This window comes from Tenebrio molitor, chromosome 9 (assembly GCF_963966145.1).
Source record: "Tenebrio molitor chromosome 9, icTenMoli1.1, whole genome shotgun sequence".
Lineage (NCBI taxonomy): Eukaryota > Metazoa > Arthropoda > Insecta > Coleoptera > Tenebrionidae > Tenebrio > Tenebrio molitor.
Window position 1 is genome coordinate 9,643,975 of NC_091054.1, and position 24,244 is coordinate 9,668,218.

At 37.7% G+C, this 24,244-nt stretch overlaps 1 protein-coding gene across 2 annotated transcripts in view; it reads left to right on the top strand.

Annotated features, from left to right (window-relative positions):
* Positions 1 to 24,006, top strand: part of LOC138138987 (uncharacterized) — a 33,353-nt gene extending 9,347 nt beyond the window's left edge. Inside the window, exons 2-3 of one of the 2 annotated variants that reach the window (XM_069059142.1) lie at positions 18,637 to 18,763; positions 18,979 to 24,006. In XM_069059142.1, coding sequence (XP_068915243.1) covers positions 18,703 to 18,763; positions 18,979 to 19,124 — 207 coding nt within the window. In that variant the 5' untranslated portion in view covers positions 18,637 to 18,702 and the 3' untranslated portion in view covers positions 19,125 to 24,006. Of the gene's footprint in view, positions 1 to 18,099; positions 18,764 to 18,978 lie in introns of those variants that run through there. The other variant, XM_069059143.1, reaches the window with a different exon arrangement.
* The last annotated feature ends 238 nt before the right edge of the window (positions 24,007 to 24,244 follow it).

Sequence of the window (24,244 nt, forward strand, 5' to 3'; positions counted from 1 at the left end):
AATGTCTGGTACGAATGAGGAGACGAAAGTTTTGCGTTACGACAACAACGACGGTCGCCCCCGGCAAACTTCCAATCAACTTGCAAATTTGGAGGAAGCCTTCAAACAAAACTAAAGTTTGCCAGAAGTTCGCTAATTATTGTAATCCGTTTTTCGGGGCGTTTTGTTTAAATGTTGTGCCTGCACGAGTTTCGTTAGTTTGATGGAATCTAGATTAAATTAAGTCCCCTCGAACTTCCGCCAGCGACGCAATTATAATTTATTAAAATTTCTCTATGAATATTTTATGATGATTCATCCTCTGCGGCTCGCCAGAATGATTGATTTTCCCGCCGAGTCGAAAAACCACAAACTGCGACTTTATCGGAAGCTGCAGCGCCCACGCCCCTCAAACATTATTTAAATTATTCATTAATGAAGGAACGAGCACCCGGAACTGTTCGAAAGCGTGGGTTCTGTCCAACACGAGTGTCCAATTAACATCCCCAAAAAAAATTTCGATTCGATCGAGTCGATCACCACAACAGAGCCATCGATCACCGAAATGACAGCGAAAGCTTGAAAAGTTGCCAGTTTATTTAGCTCGCACTCAAGTGGCGCCTCCTTCGCAGCGTCTTGAAAGCCTCTTCGGTTTCCTCCGAGTTTTTATTTGAATCAAACAAGAGAGTCCATCGAGAAATTACAAAGGAGAGCAACAGCCTAATAAGTTTTGCATTATTAAATTTCAAAGTGTTCTCTTCGGGACCGGGCGAGCAATAATTTATCGTTTTTTCGCAAAACCGTTAATATTTTATTCGTGAAGGAGAAAACTCGCATCGGAAAAATTAATTTCGAAGATAACTTCCAGGCGGATTTATTTATGAGTAGGACTTAGCGATTTGAATTTAATCGAAAAAGTTCGACAGTTTGTCGTTGGTGTCTCGGCCGTGCCAACTGCGCCACAGAAATATTTTCATTTTCAACTTCCAGTGCTTCGTCTGAAAAGCCGACAACTTCCAATTTGGATCATCCTCTACAAACTAAAACGGAAAATCTCCAGATTCTCGTTACCTGTTCGCCTCCAGACGGGAAGTCTCATAACGCTGTTGTTACCTTCTATCCCCCAGACTTAATTTCACGCTTTTTGTTGCAGCCTTCCGCATCTTTAATGACGGAAAAACGACACCGGTCTTGTGTACTCTTCCAAAACTTACAACTATAAATTTACACACCCAACTCCGACCAAACTCCGCTCAGAACTTTCCCAACTAAGTTTCCATAAAAAAAGTAAACTTCCACAGTAGTCCAACTTCACGAGTGTCGGGGCGATCACTAAGATGTTTGTCGACGTTTGTCATTTTCGGATGACGAAATTAATAACTGAAGTTGGGAATCCAACGTGAGTTTCATGACCCCTTCACCAAAACTTTTACGGCGTCTCTGCGAAAGATTGGTGCTTAGGTGTTATCCGGTTCGTCACCTGACGTATAAAATATGCGCGCATCTAGAAATTGAATAACTGATAGACTGGCACTTTTCCAAACTAATTTTATAGAATAGCAAGAGAGAGATGTAACTCTCCGAATTGTGGCGGCGAAGATTATGCTACGTAACTTATCTTATCCGGCTGATTAAACGATAAAGTTATCTGAACGTTTGCTTTTCAGTTTCAATTCGTACATGGAAAATTTACAATAATGGTCCCAACGGACGAAACAATTGATTTCTCTGTTAAAAGCTTGACGACAAGATCTGAACACTGCAGGTTTTAAATTATGACGTTAGCTAACGTCAATGTAAGTACTCCTCTTGGCTCAAACGGCATCGACAAATTCCTCATTTTATTGGGAAAAATATCCCGGCGCCTCCACCTTTTTTGTAATAGTATATTGTTATACGAGTTGCACAAGACAGTCTATTGTCGAACGAGAGGGACGATTTTGACAACATGACACATTAATTAAATTTTTGAAATATTATTATCTTAGTGACTTTTATTTTAATGGAATTGGGTTGGTATATACGAAGCAATGTCATTTCATTGAAAATTATTTTTTTTTTTAAATTTTAAATTAAATGGTCTACCCGATGTTGTTACCATAATAATCTACCCCCTTAATAGTTTATTTTGATCCAAAACATGGATTCAGGTTCAAATAATGACATCACATTTAACACTGAAATTTACTTTCAATACCAACCCCATATTCAATAATCACTAGAAACGATGCTATAAAATTGATCTTTGTGAAACTGTTTTCGGTGTCACCAAATGCTCATTGTGACACCGAAGTAGAAAATACAGGGTGCCCATTTTATCTCTTCCCGCCTTACGGTTTAGCAATAGGCAACACATAATACATTGCACAGATATGTTGGTGGAAATTATTTATTTTTTTTAAATAAGAAATATAGTTAGCCAAAGTGAAACATTTAATATGCCACAAAGTGACATAACGCATAACCTAATAATTTAAATTTTTGAAGTATTTGATGACTGATGTCATCCATGACGGTAATATTCAATGCAACCTTTTGAAAATTTTCAAAAACACACTGTAGTAGTTTATTTGACGAGTTCTTGTGTAAATTGGGCTTTTTTGGCACTCGTGCAAAAAAACCCCAATTTACACAAGAACGACTTGAATACAACGTTTTTTTGTTCGACGAGCCCCTTAAAGGCTCCAAATCGCTTAAAATCTTTAAAATTAGCTTGACGTTTCGTTTTGACAATTGATGACATTTATCAAAATCCGTTCACATAGGAGAAAATTCTCAAATTCTGACAGTGTCGAGCAAAAAAATTAATTTTTTGACGTTTCTAAATTATTACTAAAATTAAACCTTTTCAGTTTGCTGCATTAAATTCGTCATAAATAACACTATGACTATGAGTTTTTATATTTCACCTCATCATTTCATCTCAAACAACGAATAAATCCCATTTTTAATGGAGATATTCCGGCACCTCCACCATTTTTTCAAGATATAATGTTGGGAGTTTTTTCACTATTACTAGAAATAGAACGGTTGTCTATATTTAATTGCTTACAATTAAATCTAGCAAACACACGTTTTAGATTTGACCTAACTCAAACGGCAACGGAGAAATCGTAATTTTTAATAAGAAATATCCCGGCGCATCCACCATTTGTACAAAGTAAATATATCCTCGGCGTTTTCGCAATTACAAACAGACCATGCACGTTTTTGCACTCGATTCGATGTAAAAAGAGTTTTTAGCTTTAATTAAGCTCAAAGGGCAACGGAGAAATCGCACTTCTTTATGAAGAAATACTCCGGCGCCTCCACCATTTTGGCAAATATTTATTTGCCGCTTTCTCTTCTATCAACAAAGATAAAATCATGCGGTTTTTTTCTTTTCCATTCGTCGCGATTAAATATATGAAACGCAGATTTGACGTTAACTGAAGTCTATGTGCGATGCTTGAAAGTGACACACCAGAATGTAATATTTGTAAGGTTCTTCGAGCCCTCACTAAACATCCCAAGTAGACAGTGTCCGTGGTAAAAATGTTCGTTATGAAGTCTGGCATGAATATGTAAAAATATCTGACGCAGCTTCATTAGCGTCTGTGGGATCGCACATCAAATATTTGTTGAAGAATTTGCATTGATTATTATATCGTAAAATCTATAAATGTTGGGCACATGCCAACCAGACTTTAAGACTCGATCTCTACAGTTCTACATTTCTCATGAACATCTCTTGCGCAAATAAACATTTGGAAAACCGTCAACATCCGAAAGACGTTAGTTACTGCCGCGCCGCAGGGGCACCGAGGTACACAAATCGACTTGTTTTGACAACAGAAATGTCAAACCACACAAAAAGGAGTCGCATGATGTTCAGTTTGACTTGATTTTCAGAAATGACAAGATTACATCGAGTTTGTTTCCTGTCAGGTGTAAATCGAGAAATTAGAAAAAAATGTACAGCAACCAAACAATTTGTAACTGAAGAGTTCGGGTCATTATCTTCTTGAAACTGGACATTTACAACCACCATTTTGTCGAGAAGTAGCACTAAACTATTCCATTGTAGACGTTGGTCCACTTTACTTTATTCGATAAATTAAATCTAAGGCTTTACCTTCTTCGTTTTTAATAGCGTTTGTTTCAAAAAATTTCTGGTCAGGTAGGTTCTGAAAAACAAAAGCACTAAAAACGTATGGCGTAACTTGAATAATCCAGGTGTAAATGTGTTTATCACAATAATTGTTTCGAACGAACTGTCATAAAATGACAATTTCACGAAAAGCTTGAGAACGGTTATTTTCTTACGATTCTACGAGAATTTGCGTTGGCTGAACATTTAATATTGCCGCCAGGAACGTCTTCGACCTTCGTGTAACAGGTTAAAGGGGTTAAAGTTAGGTTATGAATCCAGATCTACAAAAACAAATAAATCCGCGCAATATGTGTAAACAAGTAATGTAATAACAATAAATAAATAAACAAGAATTAACAATAATGTGTTTTAAATTACTCTAGAGTAAGTGTTGAAAATGATAGCCTTGAGCTTCGATGCACATTGAAAGTGCAGGCCAGAGGCCAGAGATCTCGATGGATCAACCTATCATCAAAAAATTGCCACAAATAACGAAGTGTGTGACCATTGGAAAAATAAGGTTTAATCATGAATATCTGTTGTTCAGGAGTGAAAATCATTCTCATAGATAACATTTGGCGAACAAAATTATTACGGCAATTAATGACGTTTCTGACAGTTCAATTATTATTTGACAAGCTGCACCATACGTTTTTAACGCTTTTGTTTTGCAGGACCTACTTGACCAGAAATTTTTTGAAACACACGGTACATTATTAACATGTTGTTTGGCAACAAAAGAAAAACAGAACTGAGATGATTTATCAAAAAATCTTGTTGCTTTGAATTTCGCTTAGGTATTTTTCCATTATTAACCTTACGTCTCTTTTTAAACCTTATCCTCTTCATAATTGCACAACAAACTTAATTAAGACATCGGCAATTTACTGCCCCTTTTTCTCGCTCATCCACTTTTGTGTTTTTACTCTCTTTATCTTTATACAACAATAATTACGATATCGATTTTTACTTTCTTTTAAATATCTTCAAGGGATATGTCTTACCTAAGAACCTCTTTCACGGTTTTGTACAAGCTCGTATCTAAATATATTTTTATCTGAACTGAAATGCTTCATCAAGTATTAATTTTATGATGGGATTACACCCAATAATCCCCCTTCCTGTAATCGTGTCCTCCTTTCCTCGAACGTTCCCAAGCCATTCTAATTTCCCAACAATCAACAGAAAATAACAATGGCAGTTCATTCATAAAATACGAACTGATTGATTTATTCTTTGTGTCGTTTTCCGTAGTTACTTCCCGTTTGACTGAAGTTTGCCACTCACGCGAGATCTCTTTATATCCTGAGCCACCGCAAACTCGTCACTGTACAAGCAAACGTCTTGCAACTTTTATTTGTTCTTCTCCACTTTGTTAGCAAATGGTGGAGGAATTCATTGCACGACCTACTTCTAAATATTAAACCAAAAGTGTTTGTAGCAACACGGATAAGAAAAATAGGAGTGTTCCGTTCTTTTAAACATCAAGAAGAACGAAACATCCACCATAAAGAACAAAACGAAACTAAGCGACGATTCTAAAAGCATTTCCTATTTCAGAAATGTTTAGAAAATTGACGGTGACAGTTTCCACATAGTTTTTACACGTTTCCCGGCGCATCCACCATTTCCATAAATTAAAACCAAAACCAAACAACAGTCTCTTTTATCCAATTTCAGATAAAAAAACAACTGTCACAACAACACAACTCCGACAAGAAAGATATCGAAACACTGTTACAAATTTTCTGCACATCCATCATTTTCGTCCAGTTTTTCCCCCACCTGTCAACCTTTCGACTTGCATCTTTTTTGCCCACGTTTTCAACACCAACAACACGCCACACTTCCACACACCCTCTCGTTTTCTCCCACCGCTGTTCAGTTGTTGCGCGAATTAATAACGCACAAGTTACGACATCCCCTTCGAGTTTTACGAGTGTTCGATAAAACTTAACGGCACATGCGAAATTAACGGTAGAGTCGGCACTGAAGTGAATCTGATTCCGTTTCTAAAACGTTCTGGCAGAAAAACCATCGCCTTAGCGACGAACGCACCTGTTCTGTCAATTCCCCCGTCGAAGCTTGATTTCTAACTGGCTCAAATTCGCACACGACTTCCTGTGGAAATTCGTCCGGCCAGATTCAGACATGATGAGGTGAGTCGTGACGCGGGAGGTAAACAGAAATGGCAGCGGCGGCGGCGGCGGGTTCCTCTTCCGTTAAGCACTCATTATCGAGCGTCCCCCCGGACTTGTTTGTTATCTTAGTTTGGTGTCGAGAGTTGCTCGACGTGGCAAACTGTCTAGATCAAAGTGTTCGAATCGGATCGTTTCATTTTTACGGATTGGGACACTTGACGACGACCAAGAACGCTTGAACAAAAGCCGGAGTGAGGCGACGTCGATCCGGGGAATCGATAAGGCTGGCGTATTATCATGCACAAGGTGTTTTATGCGAAAGAGAGGAGCAGATGTCGGTCGTAGGCAAATCAGCTTCACCTGGCACCCGAGAGGGCCGAAATTTACTAGGTCTGGCGTACGATGAAGATTTGTGGCGTTATTGATTTCGTTCCGGGATCTGAATCGTGTTAACAGGCCGAGTTTCTTGTTTTACGACGTTTCATATTCATCCCTTTCCAATTGGCGGTCGTACTGATGTAAATTTGAGGCAACTCAAATCGACATGACGTACCATTGTCATTTTCACAATTAATATCAAAGACAGTGTGCAGATGATGTAGCACTGATGACAGGGTCAAAAAAGTAACACAAAAAGTATTTTTAGTAAAATGCAAAAAGAGAAGGAAAGAGGAAAAAGGAAGAGGGGAAGACCGAAGAAGAAATGGCTGAAGTAGTGAGAGCAAAACAGAGCTCAATGGAGAAAAATAGTCAAGAAGAGTTGTGACGAGATGGATAATGTGATGTAACATATAGAGCGGAAGGTGGAAGGACTAAGTCATGAGCTTTAATGATCTGTACAACTGTTTTATACCGTGCCTTCAAATAAATACGGAATGATAGTAGGCTGTGATTTTATTATGAAGTTGGGAACATGCAATTTTTTCAAGAGAACACACCAGTGACATTTGACAGCGCAGTACATGTATTACATAAAACTATTGACAACTGTCAGTGCTAAAAAGTCCACCAATCGTTAATAGTCAAAATATGTAAATCACAGCCGACTCTAATTCCAAATTTATTTGCAGGCACGGTATATAATAACAAAGAGCGGTGGTTCTCAACTTGTTTGCCGCGATCTTCTTTCGAGAGTGCCACAAGATTTTTATTTCGGCGTGTTGAAGCATAAAAATCTTTTTGGCCTCCTGTGATGGAAACTTTGCAAATACGCACTGTTCGCGTCACATGAAACTTTGTTTTTACAGAGACTGTGCGACGGTGAATTTTTCCCACATACTATGCGGCAAAGTAAATAATCGTTGTTTTTAACCTTTAGAAACGTAGAAGAAATACACAATTTTAAATTAATGAAGCTGAGTTTCAGGAGAACAATATGTATACACTTTGAATTCAATTAGTTTTAGAAAATAAAATCTGTCGGCTCTACCTTACATTCTTGGGTGCGTTCCATTAAAATTCGAAAAGTAGTAATTGTTTATAACATTTTAAATTAAAAAACGTCGGCCAAAAAGCATTATACATACCTTGTGTGTGAAACATTTTGCAACGTTTAGTTTATGAAACACTCCGCTGAAACTTCGCGCTGCAAAATGTAACTTCCCACACTCGATTGTAAATAACTATTAAGTCCGCACTTACTACTACATTCAGTGATAGGCCCTGGATTAAGAAAGGTTGAAGACTACTGCCACAGACGGAAATATGGAATTCTATGTTGGATTAATAATAGAAAATAAAATGAAATTTGGCAGTTTATATAGAGACGCATATAAAATATGAGCAAAACCTATATGTAATGGAATTTTTCAATCATCTCGACGTTTCCAATAACAGAGATATCAAATCATTCAATTTTGGTCTTACGTGTTCCAATGCAAAGTTTTGCGACGTTTATATATTTTTATATTTCTTAGAAAATCTCCTTAAAATGAATAAGTTTGGAATGCTTATAATAGTTGTGATTAGAAAAAAAAAACTGTATTCCGCAGCAAGAAAAACGAAAGAATAGTTTCAGATATTTTTCCGTGCACTAACAAATTTCAAGTAATGACTGAATTTAATTAAAAAATTATTTCTGGTTATTTTTAGAATTTGACAATGTTTTGTAAAATTTGTGAGTGTAAAAAGAACAGAAAAGTTTATCGGCCACTTTTGCAAAATATTTCTTTCTCCAGGTTGTTTTTTTTAACTGGATCTTATTTCCCTACAAGGTTTCGAGTCACAAAATGTGAATTTATGTTGGAATGTTTGTACATATTATATCTGAACGTTCCAAGTAATTGCCAATCTTACAATGTAAAAAGTTGCGTATCGAAGAGAGAAAATTGTTTGGATATCCGTTTAGGTTTTATAATGGATCCATTGTGAATGTAAAATGAAAAAAAAACATATTTTTCTGTGAGGGTTAAAAAAATAGTAATTTATTATACGAGTTTTACAAGACACCATTTTGTTGCATGCGTTTTTTGGAGCACGAGGAGCGCTATAAAGCAAACAAGTGCGACAAAATGACTTATAAAACGAGTGTAATACAATATTTTTTTTATTTTGCCCCTATTTTCAATTTTAAATTAAAAAAAATTCAAAACACAATGCCAGGAAAATTATATTTGGGAAATATAAAGGGTTGGTAACACTGGTAACTAAACGAACAATTGCAAGTTTTGAATTTAGTATCATGAATTACGTAGCAACTATTCACTGTGAGTCGCTACCAACATTAAAAATTTAAGTAAATGTTCCTGAAACCCGTATTGAAAAGGACTCCTTTTCGAAACCCGTTTAAGTGTTATACTGACTGTATTAAAGGTGCAAAATAGAAAAATTAATGTATTTCAATATTTTTATTACGAGTATATAAAAGATCTTTTTATGGTAACAGTGGAAAAAAGTACAAATCGTTGAAAAAGTGTCGTAGTGTGTCATTATTTCACTTTGGGGTTATGCAAATAAGTGCACCAAAATAGCTGAATCATAACAATGGATCGAAAACAATTTAAATTGTCTCGTGAAATGTCCAATTTTAAATTTCTGTTTTGAACTTGATTGTTTTGGTAACTGCAGACAGTATAAAATTAAAATCGTAATATCTCATTCACGGTTAAGTGAATTCATTTGAAATTTTTATTAGCACACGAATAAAACAATCTCACTACTTTGTAACAACTTTATACAATTTTTAGATATGGGATATATTTTAAACACTATCACAAAAATTACAATTTTTGGTGAAGAAATGTCCACCATTTTTGCAAAATTATTCGAATAGTCAAATACTTCTAGAGATACAGCCATGCGTTTTTTTTTTCATTCGATTTCTTCTATAAAAATGATGTTTTTGATTTAACCCAACTGAATAAATATCCCGGCGCCTCCACCATTTTAACAAAATACATTTTTAAAATTCTCTCCACTGCTAACAGATACAGAGGCACATTTTTTACAGAACACTGAAAAATATTTACTGCTACAATAACTTTTTCACTTTTGTAGACTCACACAGTATTTACATACCACAGACACACTCGCACATAACAATGTTATTTACTCGGGATAATACCTGCCGAGCCTGACCTGTTATTATTAATTTGCTAATTAACAATTTGAATTAATTAATGCTGCTTCCCTCGCCAAAATCAATATGAACACATCTAGTCGGATAATTTTGAATCAATTATCAAGCAGTTTTTTTTATCTAATAGGAGTACAATTTACACAAAGAACGTTTTGTTTTAGATTTTTATCTTGCACGTTGGATACATTGAATGTTATATTACAAACCTTGCGACGTTAAAAGCACTCCGCTACGCGTCGCGATGCTTTAAAGGCTTCCTTATAAACTTGTATCATAATATACTATTATACTCTTACCTTATCCAAATGCCCCTTCTTTTGATAAAGGTAGATTTTGATTGGAACTTTGTATTAAATAAATATTCACTATGTGCTTGCTACACTCATTCCATACAATCTATCGGGCCTTCAAATAAATATATATTTAGAGTAGGCGTAGACGACATTCTAATTCTGTTAACAGTGTAAAGTAACTTTTGTAGGTAACCAATTATTCTCCGAAGTTACACAGTAAGCTTTTTCCCAATTTCATATTGTCATATTCCGTGGAGGGAAATAGGGAGAATGCACTACAAAAATTTAAAATATTTTCTAACCTAATTTTATTTCGTTAAAATGTCAGACGTTTCTTGTGTCATTTTCTACCCTGGAAAAATGTTGCAAACAATTGAATTTCTATAGGTTGCTCTAAATATAAATTTATTTGAAGGCCCGTTACAATATTTAATGAGAACGTCAATCAACTCAAAGTAGAGTTAGAAACAGCTAAGGGTCATTTCACATTAAAAGTCAAGACAGTGATGTTGATGTCCCTTTTTTTTTGCTCCCAACTGTACTTGCATTCATGATTCAATTTTTAAACACCAAAACACAATGTATGGTTTATAAAATGTATTTTCAGTTGTATTTTTACCTGGTCGGGCTCGTCATCTTACGTGAATAATTTAAAAAAATAATGTCATCTATCTTATAAAGCAACAAATAATGCTTCGTAAATTCCCAAGCCGCAACTGTTGTAATTTTAATTTTAAAGCAAAGAAAAACACAAGAATCATTAAATCACAACAATTCTCGCTGCAGTCGAATCTCGTAATGTACCTCCGTGTTTTTCTTTTGTACATTCACGAACTGCGACAAACCGTTTGAAAGACTGGGCCGTTCCTTAATGGAAAATCCAACGAGGAAAACCTCCAGTCTTTCACAAAAACAGCGAACAGTTTCCTGTACAATGTCAGTTTCAGCCGTCTGAACTTATAAAAGCTGCCACCGTTAAAAATTACGGCTTCGCAATAATTACTGCGGCGCACTCTTACAAAGACAAAACGGTCACACGTGCCGACTTAAATAATTACACAACAAACGCGGAGCCGAGAGTAATATTTTTGAAATTTAAATTTTACGGCAAGCCGATTAACGAGCTGAATGTAGGTCCTCCGGGCACAGAGGGCGAACACGTGCGAAAGGACGCAATTAGCCAAACTCTGGCTAATTGATTTCGTCCAAAAGCGTAAACTGCACAAGCTCAAATCGAATCAAGCTAAGACGCGCTTGTGGCTCGGCCAAGCCCGACCGGAACTGGGACAACTTCACGAGAAAAGAAAAAAGAAAATCCTGTTGAATGAGGTGGGACGCGTAAAATCCTCAAAAGCGTAGCGCGCCTCGCTTTTATTCCCGGTTTCCCGACACCCTACAATCGCTTAAATTACATCTTGAAAAGGTCGGGATGCGACGAAATCGCATTTGAAAGATCGTGCCCGCCATCGCGAATCATGGCGGTCAGGCCTGGCAAACCACCGAGCTCCGGTCTTAAAAGATTACCACTTAATCCCGATCGAACCACGCCAAGTGGAAATTAAGCCCAGATTGCGCCGCCAAAAACCGTGAAATCGTGAGGCGGCAAGCCGCTAAAGATGACAAATGTGCGCCGATTTGTTTTGATGTCGATCATAAATTAGAGCGTGTTTACGTTGCTCACCCTTCCTCTGGAACACGTTCCACCCTCTCCATGAACCGCAGAATAAATGGTCACGTCGTTCGCGATGCAAACCTGAAATTGCTCGGTTGCAGCGAGCCCGTTGTGCACCCGGAACAATAAGAAAAATAAATTAGATGGGGCCTCGTCGCCGTGGGAGATCCTTAGTCTGGTAAATCCAATTGGGGCAATGCATCAATCACTTTCGCGTCGAATTAAATCAACAAAAAGGTGAATCCTGCGAAAAGGCGTCGCTTGAAATTCCATCAGGAATACGCTCTCGCTCTCCCCGTTCAAAAACAAGTTATTTGAAGTGCTCCAGGAAGTAAGCTGACACCTCGCAATTCCGTACAAAACTGGCTTCGCACTGAAAGAACGACTGATCCATTGTTGAACGCCGTCGCCTTTTAAAATGATGGGGACTTTTATTGTTGTAATGCTGGCGGGGCTGCTTGCAGTCGTGATAAAGTCAGAATCGGATGTACATATTTATTTGTTGTTTCGAGCCCTACAAAGACAAACGTGGAATTTTACGGGTGGCGTTTGAACAAAAGAGAGTCTGCGGTGTCAGCTTGATAACGAACGATTAAAAGAATGCCTCTCAATTTCCAGCACATCCGTCGTGAACTGGCAAATGTTGGAGCGGGGAGATGTCAATTTTGAAACTCTAGGTTCGTAACGAATCGAACAAACTTAAATTTATTCGAAACGCATTTCTAATTATCGCGTTTGCAATTGCGATTTCTCCATTATTCTTTGAGTTGATCGAAGTGTAAGAAGCCGTTTTATAGATTTGATGGTGGCGAATCAATGTCAACAAGTGCAAACTTATCAATGGTGGAGGCGCCGGGATACTGTTTTTAAAATCATTTCGCTATTTTCGTTATTTGTTGAGCTAGAGCAAATCTAAATTTTGCATTTTATAGATCCAATTGTGACACATCGAATGGAACAAGGTGGATAATTCTATCTCTATAGTAGGCTGAGAAAACTACAAATAAACACCGCTCGACGCTCACGTTGTTTTGGCATAATGAGAGGCCATCATTTATTTGTTTAACGTTGGACACACTGTTTGATTTCCGTCACTAAAGTGCCTGACATGCGGACCTATCAAAATAAACATAACATGTTGCTGAATTTTCCGCGATGTACTCAGACATTGCAAACTAGTAAAACTGACAACAATGCACTAGGCATTGACAAGACCGTCTTCCACTGGCGCTATTTATAACCTCAACCTTAGAAAAATATAATCTAATTCAAAAGACAGCTTTACTACTAAATTAAATGCAAAATTTCCATGGCCAAAACAACGTGAATGCATTTTATGTATTGCAAAATTGGTGGATCGCCAATTCACTGCTTTTAACCGATATCTCGGTTATTTCTCGAGCTAGAATAAATCTAAAAACAGTGTTTTATAGAATGAATCATTCTATTTTTAGAATTGGTTGAGAAAACTATAAATAACTATTGCAAAATAGGTGGAGGCGGTAGGATATTATTTAAAGAAATGATAATATGTCGGTTATTTGTTGAGTCAGAACAAATCTAAAAATTGCCTTTTATAAACCGAATTGTCATGAATTGAATGAAAAAAAATCCATATTGTCAGTATTATCTATTCATTTTGATTGTGGTCACAACGAAAAAAATTGTAGGCGCTGTTTAGAGTCGGTTTTTTTTTATAATCAATTGTCGAAGTGTTGTCAGGTTGGCAGAAAATTCGAAACAGTGAATTTTATAAATCACGTTTGAAACATTGACTTTTTAAGTTGTCACCGATTGTCACATTTGACAATTTAAATTTAATTAAACACGTGTCTCACACACATAAATATACAGTGCATTTTTTTTAACTGTTGCCATAGGGAATTGCATGGTAAAACTTATACCCGCTGTTAACTTTTGTTCTGATAAAAATATTCAAACAATTTTTGGAACAAAGTTGAAAGATTTTTTAAACTATCGGATAGATTACAATTCAATTTCCTAAACTGTCGAAAAAGTTGTGAAAAAAATATTTGTACCACGCCGGAATAATAGTCGAGCGGCCGCCAGAATAGCGTCCTTGTCGGCTCAACCAGCAACTGCCTATCCCCACTTTTGATTTTTGTCAGTTTCATTTAAAAAATAAATAGCGAGATCTTCTGGTGGCTATGATTAAATTTCTTTATAAAAAAAACAAAACGTAAAAACGTTAACGCACAAATAATTCAACACATTAACAGAAATTATCAAAGGAATTGTTCGAAATGTTTTTCTTCGACTATTTTGTAAATGTCGCACTGGAATGGAATTTGGTCAGGTTGAGCGGATAGGGACGCTATTCTGGCGGCCGCTCGACGTACTATTATTCCGGCGCGCTTTAAAATATTTTTTCACAACTTTTTCGACAGTTTAGGATATTGAATTGTAAACTATCCGGTAGTTTAAAAAATCTTCCAACTTTGTTCCAAAAATGGTTTGAATATTTTCATCAGAACAAAAGTTAACAGGGGGTATAAGTTTTACCATGCAATTCCCTATGGCAACAGTTAAAAAAAATGCACTGTATGTAACATAACCTCAATAATGATCTAGGGGAAATATTGAGTGAAATGGAGATAGAACTGGACCAAATGTCAATGATTTTTAATATACAGTTTGGTTTTTTTCTGTATTTTGACAGTGACAATTGATTATAAAAAAAAACGAACTATAGCTGTGTGTTGCATACGTTTTCCACTAAATTTTTGTGTGATGTGAACGTGATGTGAAAATGTCAAAATTGTCAAAACTTGACTATGGTAGTAAAGCAATGATCTTAATGTATTTATCAATATTAATAACGGAAATTAATATTTGTAGTAGGAGAAATTAAAAACGTCTGTCTGATTCTGTGATCACGTCTGTTGAAAAGTGGGGTTATGTCCAGGTACATTCAATGTCAAAACCTCAAAATCACGTCATGCAATTCTCGATAGAAATAAAGGAAATGGTAATTTGGAAGCAAGAGAAACGCGAAAAATACCTGGGTATTACTAAGGTAATCAGACCTTTCAATTAATTGCATTGAATAATACAAATATTTTCAAATAAAAACTAATCGGACAGCAAGAAATATGAAGTTCAGAAAAATGTTTTATAGGGGATGAAAAGGCAGAAGGAATCAAACTACAACACTAGTCAAAATGTACAACAAAATATCACAAATAGAGTTAACCGAACAATGAATTTGTATACATTTATGTACAAACAATTTCAGCAACTTTATTGGCGACGTTCGTCTTTGTGAGTTGTTTTTCGTTCGCTTCAATAAATGTCTCGAAACAAGTCAATACTGACCGTTTGGTCTCAACTTTGAGAAGACGACGTGGTATTTTCTTTTTGAATTCTGAAATGTACCAAAACTCAATTTTATAGATATAGTTGAATTTTTTTAATAAACAATTGTCAAAACGTTGTCATGTTGGTATGAGCCAAACAGTGATTTTCATGATAATACGGTTAGTCATACTGAGTGTCAACATTTTTTAAATGTAACTTAGCCTGCGCCCTGACGAGCGAGAGTTTATTTCAAATTCGAAAAAGATTTCTGCTGATTTCTCCTTCAATTTGTTTTGAAAATGAATTCGCGGAATAAAGGTGCGGGAAGTGAAGTGAACATAACCTTAACTATGATTTGGTGTCAAATTGTTATACAGCTGGTCCATATGCGCACATTTTAGGGTGGTAAAGAGTGGTTTTTTACTTAATTTTGACATTGACAATTGTTTATTAAAAAAATTTCACTTATATGCGCACACAGTGTACTATTCCGGACACGGAATCTTGGCCATAACTGACATTTAACTGACAAATATGTGTGAACTGGCCTTTATTGAATATAACCCAACTTTTGACTCGATAATGCCATTTCCTTGCTTTTTTGATGTCAGAATAAAAACTTCAAAGTGATTTTTAATAAATGTCACTTATTAATGACGCTAAAGATTGGTTTACATCATTTTTTTTAGAAATGTCAAAAAAATGTTGGCCAAGATTCCGTGTCCGGAATAGTAGGTACAGTGGCGAGCACAGAATTTCGCACACGTTGGACATTTCACTGACATAATTTTATTAAAATGAGATACTGGCGGCAGTTTCGTGACAGTTTAGGTGAAACATCAGTCATGATCACATATATCATGATTGATTATAATGACCATAAAGCTTAGACTAGATAGTTTTTTTTAATGACATACAAATTGGTGTGCGAAATTTCGTGCTCCCCACTGTACGTCTAAAAAGGTTTGCGCAAATTGTCAGGGAGACGTTTCTGACAAAATGGCGCCTCCGAGATTTGCGGGATTTGCCAACTGCGGCTGGATTTAGTGTTACCTAAAACTCCCTATCAATAAACTAGCAACTGAAAAGTTACTAGGGACTGGTCACAATCAAAATGAATAGATAATAATTTCTAGTAACAGCTGAGAAAACTGCAAATAAGAGTTGCAAAAATGGTGGAATCGCCGGGATAGCCTTTACAAATTCTATCTGGGTTATTTGTTGAATCGGAGTACATATAACTAAAAACATTTTTACATCCAATTGTGACGAATCAAATGCAAGTGCAAGATGCAAACATGTGTTACAAAATTGATGCAGGCGCCAGGGCAGTTTTGTTTTTTAAACCATCATCTCGTTTATTTATTGATCTAGAGCAAATCTGAAAACTGTGTTCTATTGTTCCAACTGTAACGAGTAGAATGCAAGAACACGCACGACTCTAACATTACTATTGGACGATTTTTTTTTACTCTCGGTTGTTTGATTTTACAAAGCTAATTGAGTTTCTAAAGCAATAAAACAATTCGGTCTTTAGTACTGTGAACGGAGACGATTTTGCATAATTACCACTTCATTATCATACAAATCACATTTGCTGGAACCCACAACTGTTGTAACTTCGTCGTCGAAACTAGTGGCTTCAACTTCAAAAACTTAATGGACACCAGAACGGTCCGACAAACCTCGAAAGCGATGATTCAGTTTATTCGAGTTCGTAAAAATGTTTCAATTAAGCGTCAGCTGTATCACCGAAATATTCATGATGCAGCAAAAGTAGATTTCGCAGCTACCGATTTCATCACCATGGAAATTACTCGTATCTGGTTCCACGAGTTGCTAAACAGTTTAATTCGAAACATTCGTAAAATTCAACAAAGGATTTTTGCAGTTATGCAAATCGGGAGCGTTCGCGTTATTTTAATGGCGCCTCTGGCGGTGCTATTCCGAACAACAAACGTCACCGGTCAAAATAAGAAAATATTTCCCTCCCACGGCAGCCTTTTGTAATTTTCTAATTGGCAACACGCGACTGTTTTTCTTGCACCCAGCTAATTGTTATCCCTCTTTTGAATTCCTCCTTTCTTATTTATCGCTGCTGATGCCGTCAATAATTAATCTCGCGTGGGTTGAAAAGCTTTGCTTTTAGCTAAATACACGGATCCGTACTCCTTTTTTCGTCATAATTTATTCGACGCGGTTGAGCTGGATTAACAGCCTTTAACGTTTCAACCGTGAAAGAATTTTGAAATTTCACTTCCACCGTTATCACCCAGCTCGACAAAGCTCCGATGCTGCCGGATCAAATTGCTCGTGCGTAAAGATCCGCCGACAAGGTTAGACGTATCTACCTAATGCCCGTGAATTCTGCAGGACCCGCTCGAGGATCGCGTTTTTTCTCGGCATAATTTGCGTTAATCCCGTCAGCTAAGCCGCAGTTTGGAGTTGTCAACGTGCGGCTCCCAGAACCGAGGATTTGATATCCCTGCAGGACTCGCTTAATTACTCGAATGTGATTAAACCTGTTTGGCTAATTCAGAATAATTTACAGTCATCTGACGGCAGCATTGCCACTCGTGCAGAAATTAATTTGTTTTGCAGTTAGATAGTTTAGCAAGTCTTAACGGCGTCTGACGGCCCTGTCAAAAATTACACATTAATCTTCTAATGTAAACATTAAAAAAAAAAGTCAAAGTAGGTTATGAACAAAAAAGCGTATGACTTAACGTATGTCTTTATTTGCCTAATGATACTAAGCGTTCGAAACGATGTGGGCGGAACTGCTTCCATAATTTCCCTCGCATTAGGATCTACTACCTCGGCTGTTCTTCCGCTACCGGTTTTCCTTTCAACACTTCCATGTTCTCTAAATCAGGCTTCCTTACGACTCGGTGAACGTTGTCATAATAATGGTCGATTGCTTCGGCGGAAACATCTTCATGAGATTCTTCATAAAATTAAATTTAGGAAAAGATATGACATGTGTCATAATGTCAGCATAAATCCCAGCTTTTTTAACATTTAGACAAATATATTCGATCAATTCCGAGCTTTATAAATCCCACTGGAGCACAGTTAAGCCAAAATAAATGGACTTTCTATGGAAATTAATTTTCTACACGTGCAGGATGCGGAGCCAGCCCACGAATTCTGGATGAAGACAAACCATTCAAGCTGAATCATTATCGTGCAAGAAAAATGAGATTGGTGCTGTTCACTCGACAATTTATTTGGAGCGTCAAACCGTTGCGAACTCGAATTGTCATTTGTCGTTCGCGTTTCAACCGCCAGAGCTCTGTTCCGTGTCCTTGACAGTATCACGACCAATCAGCGCCGGTTTCGGAATCGAACAAACGTCATCTGACCCGGTACCTCTGCAAAATGGACTTTCGTGGCTCCGGCGAAGCGCAAAAATAAATGTCCGAGGACAAAACGCGGCGGAAATAATCGGGGTCCGATTCTCCACCGAACATTTGTTTACCTTGGACGAGACGCATTTTCTGAAGCGACACATTTATTTCCAGGGTGGATGCCGACCAGGACCGACATAAATAGCACGTAGGGGTCGCCGCCCAGCTAGCACCAACAGGATGCCTGTCGGAGGCAGAGTCGCCGGAAAAGTTACCGGCATCATCTCCAACGGATACAATGGTGAGGCACAATTCGTCCGATTTGAGTGACGAGCAAATTAAAACGAGAAGTGCACGTCATGTGGGCCCGACTCCGCGTGTTGCAATGCAGATTTAGGCTCCGCCCGTGTACTTCTCGCCCTGCTGCAGTTTCAGAACGAACTGTTTCGAAACACACACAATGAGATCCGATAAGCGAGGAAAAACCGTCGGATTTGATTATTGTTTGGATTGCAGGTCGCTCGTATCAGGGAATTAACGAAGAAATAATATGGGTCAGCATAGGAATGGGCATCGCCATCGCGGTGCTGATCACGATAGCTCTGTGCTACATCATGAGGGAAAAGTGCATACAGAGGCGGGAGTACTACATCACGGCATGAATAGCTCCCCTTTAACGATTAGCTTAGTGTAGAACTCTTCTTGTACATAATAAGGAAAATTCATCTAAATTGCTCACTATAAAAAACTTGCCATTAACTTGCGACGATTAAAACGGTGCCGCCGACCACAGTTTACTCATCAGCCGCCGCTCAGTGCGACAATAAATTCAACGGATTTTCTGGATTGTTTCGCTCGTTTCTGTTCTAACGTCAAACATTTCGCCGTCGGTTCACATCCTGGAGGTGAGTTTTTGGATCGTTCTCATGTGATAAACCACGTTTAAATCTGTGCCAACTAAACGAAATCCCTAAAATAAATTTCTAAGCTAAATGACCAGAGTACGCAGATTGTGCCAGGGTAGTCTCGTAGTTTTAGATCATTTATGTATTATAGACATGTACCTAGAGACTGTTAAACCTGTGGTAAATTTAAAACAATCGACATGTTTCCACCGGTGCAAAAATAAAATTCGCCGGTGTTGCAAAAAGAGAGCTTTTCTGTGATCAAAGTGTAATTGGAGCGCGCCGCACGCTTCCCCAACGAACAATTCCCAACTAAATTCAATAATCGCTCTAATGACCTCAACAACAACTTATTATTTCAGAGTTTTAGACGCGACGTGCGATCATCTCTCGCTACATTGGTTGGTTTTAAAACGACAAACGTCATTGGTCGCTTGCGGACACGTGACAGCTCCGTTTAATCCGTCACATCACAAATTAATCGCCTATTGACAGTTTAGTCAGTTACCTAGATCAAACATAGACGTCGCGTCTTTTTGGCGATGTTGTTTTGACGCCTACGTTGTAAATACGCGAACGGAATTCTAACCCTGGGACTTACCAAACTCGATAATTACTTGAATTCATTTTGCAGCATCTTATCACCACTGACAGATCTGATTGGTCGGTTTCAAAACCGCAAACGCAATACGCGATAGCTTCACAAATCAGTTCAGTACTTGACGTATTTATTAATTAATTAATCCAAACGAAGAGGGCGCACCTTGTTGGACATTTATTTAAAAATACTGGAATTTTTGTCCCCGAGCGGTCGTATACCACGCCCGGAATGTCTCTAATCACGAGTCCTTCCCCTTATTTGTCCGCAAAGATATGAGAACCCATCCAGGGCTGTTCCAGATTTTCGCAAAATCGTTTTCACTTTATCCCCCAGGAGACCCTCTGCAACGGAGATAAAACTTTTCGTATTTGTTTCTTTTTACGTTGTATACACGTCTATTTCGAGTGGTAATACGAAACGTAATAAGATTAACATAGCCGAGCGACTTAACAAGGATGGGACGTCTGGAAACCGGCGAGAGAAAAAAAACAGGATAAAAACTGCAACGAAAATAAAAACTGTCTCCATGAGCTTATGCTGGATCTGTTTGATCCATGGAGACTTGGGTCAAGACAATCGAAATCGTCCTCGTCGATAAACAATTTGACAGTTGGCGGAAATGAGTTGTTTATGAAAACTCGACTCAAAACAGCTCAGGTTTTTATTTCGGCAGCTCAACCCCGAGTCCATTATTCAGGAACTTGTAACTGACAGATGTGACGTTTTATCCGTGTTCTATTTTCGCCGATTCTCGGGAGATGGCTCCGGCGAAACAAAAAAAAAAGAGACACATGTTAAACGTGCGTTATTCTCTTTCTTTAAATGAAGGTGCAACGTTCGCCTTTAAGACAAAGGGGGGGCCGCAGTCCATAATAAATATATACAGACAAAGGAGCAACCCGAAAGAATCAAATAAGTATTTTCGCGGGGTCTGCACAGATAAGAAATGCCAACCTGAAAAATGTAAAGTAGGTATCCGTTTAACTCTTTGAGTTATAACTTGGAAGATTATAAAATATATAACGATTCGGAGCCATTCGAGATTTCGCCGATAAAAAATCGTTTTCGCTTTATTCCCTTCGGAGACTCGTTACAAGGGAGATAAAAGCTTGTCGCAAGTTTTTTCCTTTCATTTTACATGTGCACACGCCGACGACGAAATATAATGGGATTAGCGAAGATAAGCCATCTCTTTTAACAAAATAAACTGAATTTTTTGGCTCTTGTGGCTTGTTCAGGGTCGCCCCAAAAATGGACCAATTAGTGAAGATCTTCCTGCCAGACAGCTGACAATAAAAGAATAAAACCAAAATGACACAGTGACAAACAGCTCCACAACTTCGTTGTTTAGCCGTTGTATAGCCCCTCTAATACTAAGTAGTAGTATTAGAGGGGCTATAGGCCGTTGGGACAAGGGGCGCTGTGTTGTCAAACGACAACATCCATTCGAGTAAACAGTGCAAACTTAATTTTCGATTATTTTTGGGAACGTGTCGCATGTTCTCAATACGTTACTTTAGAAAAGTAATTTAACACAACATGTCAGTGGGTGGTGTCACAGTGACGTATAAAATCCGTGCAGTGCCACGGCCGAACAACGAACTATAGTATTGCCCACGATATACATAAGAACTGGTACGCCCACTTCCCTATACTTCTCTAATAAATAAGCGTGTCAAAAAAGCACCCCAGGTGTGCGCTTCAAAAGTTACTACTAGATGGCGCTGTATGTACGAGGGACTGTCATTTAGGAGTTTTGAATAAGGATATATCCATATTTATAGATTTTATATTGCCACAAAGCACACACTTTTTCATTTTTAGCAAAAATCAAAATTGTCTAATATTTGAAACTTTAAAATTTAACGTACAAAGTTCAACAGTGACAGTCCCCGAAACAGACACTGCCATCTAGCGAATTTTTATGAACTATTTTGCGGGCTCCAGCTGGTCCCAAATTTGGCTCTCAAAATGGCGGTGAGTGGGTATACCAGTCTTCTTTCTATCATGGTATTGCCGTTATAACTTTTTATCTGCTCCGCCCACATAAATTGACCAATGAGAATCAAAGCCAGATTCAATCTGTATAATTTTTCATCACCTTTGTCACGTAAAAAAGTTAAGGTTAGAATTTTGCTGTCAAGTCCACAATTATTGTTTTAGGTTTTAAAAAATAAAATGTCATCAAGACAATTCGAATGTCAGAATTTTTTTTGTGTGTAAACCAGATCGTCTTAACAACCTATTTGATTGGTAACTAAGAAAATGTAATGGGCGGGGCAGATAAAATGTTACGTTGTCCTTAGTATAGTCAAGGTCACAGGCTTATACCGGGTGATTTTAAATGATTGTGACTTTTTTTCATAGGTTGGTAATATTATTGTTGGTTATTCTGCTTTTTGATGTGATAGCTGACATAAACATAGGCGTCCTCGCCTATTTGACACAATTTATTAATACATAAAATGTCAAAATGACGTACGTACGCCAATGTGTTGATTAAGGTATCAAGTTTGCCAAAATAATTTATGAAAAATGTTCCCAACTTAAGAAAAAAAGTCACAATCATTTAAAATCACCCGGTACATAGACAGTTCCAAAATGTTTCAGTTTCGTAGTATACATACAGGGTTAGTCACGAGAGACTTCCGGTGAAAATTTCGTTATATCGTTCCTCAATTTATAAAAAGTAATACTTAAATCAACGATTGCTGGCTCTTATTGTTTGTCATGTCAGTTTTCACATTTATATTAACTTTTGCTCACAACCTCGATAAAGAGGAAGTGTCATGATTAATCTTATTCGCCAAGCAACTTGGATTGCTAACTTATTTCGAATTAAACAAAATATCAAGTTCTAGGGGTTTCTTGTATTTTGGGTTGCATATAACGAAATTTTCATCGAAAGTCTCTCGTGAATTACCCTGTATACGTCATATACGTCATTTTGAAGCCTCCACTAACACGAAACTACACCAAAATTCGACTTCTTTAATAATGCAAACCGACAAAACAGCTCGTTTTTCACGTTGCTCGAGTAAGATGTGTCAAACTAAAGCGTAACAATTTTTTTTATGACACCTAACTGAAATATGTATTTAATAAAATTCTATCTGGCAGCGTACAACATTTTTACGACGCGAATTTATTTTTTCTATTTACTTGGGAAAAAAATAAACGTTTCGCCTCCTCTTTATCTACACTACGTGTTTACATTACGAGAGCCAAATATAGAAACAAATGTGAGACGTCGATATGAATAAAACCAACACACCTCCCTTCTTCCGTTCAACATCAAAAAATCCAAACAATTTAATTGGTGTGTTACACTTGCCGCCGAGAGCTCGGGCCAATCGGATTAGAGATCACCGGAAACAGTCGCGATTTACCACTTATCATCCGTGTTCAGTAAAAACTCGCCTCGAGCCGCTTTCGCCCTTTGTTCGAACCTTATTTTTCTCTGACGTTTATCCCGGAGTGTACACACCTTCATCTTCGGTAATTCCCCGAGAGTGCGATACTTCCACAGCAACCGTGTACAAAAATGAAAACTGTCACGAGCCGCCCCTGTGCCGCCTAATTACCCCGCCATAAATACTTCCCTTGCCGCGATTGATACTAATTAATTCGACACGAGCCCCTCACGCGTCACAATTAATGAACGGATTCCGCCGTCATATTTCAACGCATTGATTTTTTAATGCTGCCCTGGAAGCGCAGCTAGCCGGGGCAAATTTGCATTTGAAACAACCCAATCCAGATCTTGATATTATAGGATGGGGTCGACCATGTTTAAATTTACCACGAGGTCGTAGGCCTATAATCTTTGTCCTTTTCTGTGGACCAATACGTAAACCTGTTTAGAGTAGAGTAAAACGTTAATGTTAAGGGGTGTTATGTCAATTTTACGCAATCAACCAGATTTCCTGTGCCGGGTAGGTTAGCCTTCATCGATCGTTTCGAACGCTCTTCAGTACTTTATCACATTACGATTTGATTCTGATACTCAGTTTTAGAAAGAAAACAAAGTTACACTGACTTTATGGCTTTTATATTGCCCCGCTTTATCCATTACGTGAGCCCGTCCCGATACCTACCTAAACGCCGCTCCACTTCACCGCTCCCACCGCTTCATTTACAACCAAAAGGCATTCGCAACTGGCCCTCAACAAAAAAACAACCACAGCGACCTCAACACTTTCACGAAAAATTCAAAAGTGACATTTCACTTTTTGACAGTTGACATAATTGACGTTAACCGCACCTTGTCGCAATT